General features: G+C 44.0%; 1 protein-coding gene across 1 annotated transcript in view; it reads right to left on the bottom strand.

Moving 5' to 3' along the window:
- Positions 1-639: 639 nt before the first annotated feature.
- KNL1 (kinetochore scaffold 1) overlaps positions 640-6,607 on the bottom strand; it is a 126,249-nt gene continuing 120,281 nt past the window's right edge. Inside the window, 4 exon segments of the mRNA XM_085895882.1 lie at positions 640-930; positions 932-1,034; positions 1,624-1,746; positions 1,918-2,036. Of these exon segments, the coding sequence (XP_085752008.1) occupies positions 898-930; positions 932-1,034; positions 1,624-1,746; positions 1,918-2,036 (378 nt within the window). The 3' untranslated portion in view covers positions 640-897.

The raw sequence follows: 6,607 nt of genomic DNA, 5'->3' as shown, positions 1-6,607 counted from the left end.
AAATTGCAATGTATCCAGCTATTCGTAGGTATGATGATCAGGAATTTGATGATGTGAGGAAAGTGAAAAAAAAACAAAAAAAAAAACCTATCATAAACAAACCATTGCGGCCTGTTCCAAGTCAAGGAATTGTTGAGCAGGTCAAAAAAAACCCCAAAAACATGGCGAGTTAAGACCCCAGCGAGGGACAGTGAGGTTACCAAGGATGAGCCTTGATTATGGATAATTAAATAAGGCCGTTAATCATCTTCAAAAGGGGTATTTAAATTAATCCAAACACCCAATTTTCACTTGTGCACTACCTTAGAGTTCCCTTCATATGCACGTAGTTTGGGCCCGCGAGGTTTCATGGTTACGGAGGAGACTGATTAACTGACTGACTGACACACTAACATTTATTAGTGTAGAAAATAATAATAACAAATAACCCACTGAAGTCGAGGAACCATGTCTGTCAAGTTTATCATTTACCCAATGAGATTTTACTCTACTTCAGCCAGGAGGCAAAACTAACTTCCGATGTGAATTTAAATTAATTCTTACAAACTCAAAAACCTTCAGCGTAAATGCTAAAATGGGGTGCAGGTGGAGAATTATCAAAAACTACTTTAGGCCCAAAATCTGATCAGTGCAGTCAAATAGAAAATGAACAGCTTTATTGTACATTTGCAGAACTTTGTCAAAACAATTTTCCTTGGTACACAAGTGGGTCATCTGTACACAATAAAACATCTATCATTTGCTACAAATAACTGGAGTAAAGGCCATAAATTCAAAAATGCAAAATGACATTTACAAACTATAAACATAAGGATGGACTTGTGCAGTTTCTTCAATGGTTACCAACTCCCCCAAACACAAGCCCAACCTTCCAACCACGTAATACCCAGTAAAGATTTAACAAGGCTCATTGGTGGTGGAACATTTTTTTTTGAGGAGGTAGCAGCAGCGAGTGGTAAACTTGATTAACCAGGCGCCACAAATAATACCTCCCAGGTGTCTCGGCCTCAACTGCCTTCTTCACGTCCATGTCACTACAACACAGGGGACATGTCTGAATATTAGTGTTCTCTCCAAGTATAAAAGATAGTTCAAACTAAAAGGGAAATGAGGCCCCGCACACGAGTCAAAAAAGGGGAAACAGAGCTATTGAAAAGGCACCAAATCTTCCGGTTCGGGGATCAACGCACGTGGACGATTGATCGGTGCTCTCTCCTACCAGTTCTTCTAAGCTAAATTCCCCCGAGCATTGACATTGCATGTTGCTCTTTTGTTTATATTTCCACTTTGCTCCATGTTTTTCGTCAACTTTTCTGTCCCAAACCGTGTCCTGCTGCGTTAAATTGTTTGGCTTGTCTCTCAAGTTCAGTCGGGTCTACCTATGATAGTCTGAATATTAGTGTTCTCTCCTGTGTGTTTCGAGTCGAGTCGAGTGTGTTTCCCTTTCATTTTCTGCCTGATTTTTGCTTCTTTGTTCCAGTGTTGTTACTTCTGAACCCTCAGCTCAATCCTTTTACCCTACAAAATGTGAAAGAGTCAAGGGGTGTGAATACTTTCTGAAGACACTGTTGGTCTCCAACTTTCATGACCCCTTTGGATGCCAAAACTGAAGAAGGAACTTACCTTATATTACCGATCATGGGTCTGAATTCAAAGTGCATCGGCTCATGTGGGTAAGCTGGAGTCACGTTGAAGATAATGGCAAACTTCGCATATGCCGGAAGACTGGAGAACACAAAGCTGACCCTGTGTTGAATGCGTTGGCATTCAAGGATGGGAAAGGCAAACAGAACCACCCAGAGTGAGATCAAAATTATTCCCACCATATTAAGTCACCAGCTGCAGACCTTGGCAAGAAGTGGTTGACTTTTGCTCTACAAGGTTTGGAAGCTCGAGCCACAGAGCTTGTGAACCCACCGAAGCTCCTCCACTTTGATGCTGAATATCTCCATGTCGAATGAGTTGCACTCCAATGCCTCCAGCTCTTCAAACAGGCTCCGAGCCACGTTCACCCGAGTGGAAACGGTCAGCAGGAGCTGCAGGAAGTACAGATGTTTGCGTACATGAGCACAAAACAACCAGCGATCCAAGAAGAAAAGGCAAAATAACATTAAGGTACGAAACAAGCACTTTTTGGAACAATAAATCACTTCCAGTTCAGCGATTTTTTTTCATATGATGGTCAAATCTGGCGATTCCACCTCTTTAAAGCCAAGTTTTCCAAACTGGATTCGTGGTGTTTTTCTGCTACATCTCCATCCCTGTGTTGCTGTTTGTGTTCTTCCCAAATATTTTACTTATATTTTTATCTGGGGGGGGGGGGGGGGAGTGTCAGTACTTCAGATTCTGGACAAGGGTTTAAGTTACCACACGTTAGCCTTGACATCTGTTTTGAGGTTACCAAATGCTGCCGTGAAGTGTATATAGGGACGTGAGGTCAGGTATTGCTGCCGCTGGCCCACAGGCAAAATGTAACCACGACACCAATAACTCCATAGCTTTTCAATGTCCAACACGTGCCGAAGCCAGCTCCGGGAATAGCTCACCCAGCCGAACAGCATCCGGTTTCCCTTGCTAATTGAATATAAACGCTTCTTCCTTCTGCCTTTAAAAGCATTATAAAATGCTTCACTTTTCTTATTTCTCTGTCAGGAGTACCCCACATACTGTTCTTCACCACAATATATTCCTCCTTCACAAATATTATTTTCCAAAACCGTTAGCTAAGCCCTTTGTCTACCAACCCTCCTCCCGCACCTACAGCAACATCTTTCTCCATGCCTTCAATCCCATGATCTTTTGTCGAACTTAGGAATTTGGAATCAACATCTCTCCACCTCATATCCTATATTCTCACTCACCCCTTCACCTCACCTGCTCAAAGCTTCATGTCCCCCCTTTCTGCATTCCTCCTCCCCAACCCTTTTCAATGCTTCCCCATCACACCCACTCAATACTTCTCCCTCACCCCACCCACAAACCTTCTGCTTCAACCTGCTCCTCAAAGCCTCCTCCCTCACATCCTGCATCCTCTCCAACGCCTACTCCCGTCTATCACTGTGTGGACCTGAAAACATGCGAGGTCTCCATTCCAACCTGATCGATCTCGCAATCCAGGACACTACCGATAAACTGGACACCATTTGTTTAACAGAATCCTTCCTTGCACAGGACGTCCCAGCCTCCTTAGTGTCTCTCCACAGTTATTTTCTCTTCAAATTTGATCGGCCTGAACTGCGCCCCAGTGGCAGAGTTGCACTTCACATCAATAACTCAATTTCCCACTGTCCGTGTACTAATCTTACACCTCCAAACCCACAGGAGTACCTCTTATCTGCAACTTCCCCTCTTCTCCCACCTTTTTCTGTGTGTTGTACAATCTTCCAAACAGTGACAAATACATCTACATATCTCACAGACAACAGGAACCAATTTTCAACTTCAGCAAAGGACTACTCTGACTCCACAGGACTGACTAAATTTGTGAACCTTCTACCAGGATTTCTCCCAATTGTATATCCTCCCTTCTGGGCTTGGTGATGATAAACTTCCCTGAAAATGTCTCCTGGTCTTCCTCTGCTCAAAATCGTTCACCTCATCCTATGCTTGTGAGAGTCAATATCTATATAGCTATTCTCAGAGAGCTGCATCAATGCCAGAAAGTCTAGCAGTTCACTCACGCAGATTGGCAGGGACTGCCAGCAGCCATTTCACTTCAGGACTGGTCTCCTATATCTGCTGACACTGATATTAACTCAACCTGGGAATTATTTCACAAAAACATACTCTCTCTTTTGCACAGATTAATGCCATCTCATCTTCAATAATTATCGGACCATTCTTCTCACCAATGGTATACTGAATCATGTGGTGTGATGAGGCAATTGCTCTGAAACAACTTGCCTTCTCTTCCTGTAAGCAAACCTGACCGAAGGCAATCTCAATTTCCAAAACACTCGCAAAATGTGTCTCCACTCTCAGGAGAGCCGGCAAACATCTGTCCAACCTCAAAATTGAGTTTTCAAACTTGTCTCCTTCTTCTAAAATCTGATAGCACCTCGTTAAGGCTGTCTCTGGAGTATGCTCCCCTTTCCTCCCTTCCTTCTCTTCAAATGGAATCACAACCGATTCAATGTGTGAGGGCGGAATGCCATAATTCTGTTTGCACTTCCAAATCTTTGCACTTCCAAATCTTTGCACTTCCAAACGCTCCCTATCTGTATCCAGCAACACCAAACTGCATCTGGACTCTGTCTTTTGTACCTGAGAAGGTAGAGAAGTTTCTGGAAACACTCGACACCGATTCTGCAACTGGACCAGACGACATCAGCTCACATGTCCAAAAAACCTGCTCTGCTGCTCTTGCACATCTTCTTTCAGCTATTTTCACCCTTTAATTTGCCCGAGGTCATCTTGCATTTGCATTGAATTCAGCCAACATCACTGCATTGGATAAACGAGAATGACACTCGGAAGAGTGCATACCTCCACCAGGCAGAACAGTTTACGTTTTGCGTCGCACCGATAGGACGGATCTGCATCCGGACCTGTACAAAAATCTAATCAATTCGTCATTGGCAGACATCAAATCTGTCCACTAAGTTTCGTCCGAATCCGTCCATAACTTTTTGAATTACTGTGCTATATATATTATTTTTGACCCCATCACTCGCTGGTGAAGATCACTAAAAAATTATAGCATCCAGATCTTCACCAAAATCTGATCAATTTGTCCTTGTCACACACCAAACCTGTCCACCAAATTTAATCCGAATCCGAGATAGCCTGCTTACAAAGAGAGAAATGGACAGGGGTGAAAACATAACCTCTGTCCACCTTCGGTGGCAGAGGTAAAAAGGTGCAAAATCCGATCCCCTTAACTGCAGACATATTGGCTTACTTCCAATCATCAGTAAAGTCATGGAATCCATCATCGCAGTCGATATTGTTATGTTTGTGGGGTAGATGGAGGAACTTCATAGTAAAGGAAGGATTGTATAGAGTAGCATGGTCCATGGACGAGCAAGAGACATCTCGATGCAATTTAAGTAGGGAAAACTGTCAGCTTAAGTTGGTACGTGTCACCGCATAAAGGAGGTGCTGTGTTAATTAGATAGGGATTAAGGCCAATTTCTTCCAGTACGTGATTGCCCCCTGTGACCTTTTCCTGTGTTTTTGCATTTACAAGACCGGCAATATAAAGGAATCACGTCCTTAAAACAGCAACCGAACCAAACGTTCCAAGCAGGCAAAAAACCCGCCTCCATGAATAACAACTCGCAAACCACGCCCCTGGAGTGGATGATGGATGGGCATGAGGTTCGAAGGTTTGGGGGAGAGGAGAGTGGTGTGAGGTACGCGATTGAAGACAGACAAAAAGGATTGAGTTTGCTGGCTTCCCCTCGACATGGTGAAGAAGGCCGCACGATTCTTGCATTAGCGCTGAGGTGAATTTGTTTGCTTGCTGGAGCAAAACGCGAGCCACTGACTGTTCAGGTGAGTCGTGAAGCGTGTACGTTTCTGAGGAGGGAAGAAGAGCGTGCCCCATGGTCTTATCACGGGGCCTCAGAAATCGTTTTTTCATATGGTCGAGAAGGAAGGTGGGCGATCGTTGTGATCGGACCTGGTGCGAGAGAGGAATGGTTGGCATATTCGCTCGTGAGAATAAGCTGCACAGCGGTTTCTGAGCCCTGGAGTTGAATACCGCCAAATGAATACCTCACGTATGTTTAACGACCAGAGAGCTGCTGGGCGCCATTTTCGTGTGTGGTTTCCTATGCAGTGGCTGAGCGGTTTTGACGACGCCAGGTCCAAAAATAATCTCTGGATGAAATTAAGTACCAGAATAAAGGATGGATTTTTCTTTTGTTTTATCTTTTTCCCTTGTCGGTTTTTGTAACTGTGTGTAGAGGCACCTTGACTTTAGGCTGTAAATTACCTCACGTTTCATTACCTCAAGCTTCCATTTATTTTCATTATTACACTTTGACTTATTCCTCTGATAAATACTTGATTTATGTTCATAAAACCCCTATTGATTAATATTGCTTGTGTCTGTCGATTCGTTGTGGGTTACGAGAATAAACCCAAGTGCCTCCCTTCCCGCGCGTGCCATTAATCTCCAAGGATCACGTGTTCACCCTCAAGGGAGAACTGTTCAGCTATCTGTCTTGGTCAGTCTTAACCGGCGTGGACACCACAACATGAAACAATTCCTTTTCTCCAACAGCCTCATATCAGATCACCAATTTGGATTCAGACCATGTCACTCTTCATTGGAAATGGTGCTTCTACTCATCCTGCAATGGATGGTGGCCCTTCATTTTCGACATGGTATCAGGACCGTCGCTGTCGACATCTCTCCTGCTTTCAATACAGTCCGACATCCTGTCATACTCTCCAAACTCTCTGCCCATGGTATCCAAGGCCAACTCCACACATGGCTTACTGACATCCTCTACTCTCGCAGCCAACGTGTGGCTCTCAACTGAACCCTTTCTTCTCCTCTTCCTGTTAAGGCTGGAGTCTCTCAAGGCAGATTTTCTGGACCCAGTCCTATTCCTTAGCTTCTTCAACAATCTCTCTGACTCTGAAAATTTCCCTTTAT

Source organism: Eptatretus burgeri, chromosome 9 (genome assembly GCF_056783735.1).
Source record: "Eptatretus burgeri isolate ZD-2024b chromosome 9, Ebu_testis_v1, whole genome shotgun sequence".
Taxonomy (NCBI): Eukaryota; Metazoa; Chordata; class Myxini; order Myxiniformes; family Myxinidae; genus Eptatretus; species Eptatretus burgeri.
This window is presented reverse-complemented; position numbering and strand designations above follow the sequence as displayed.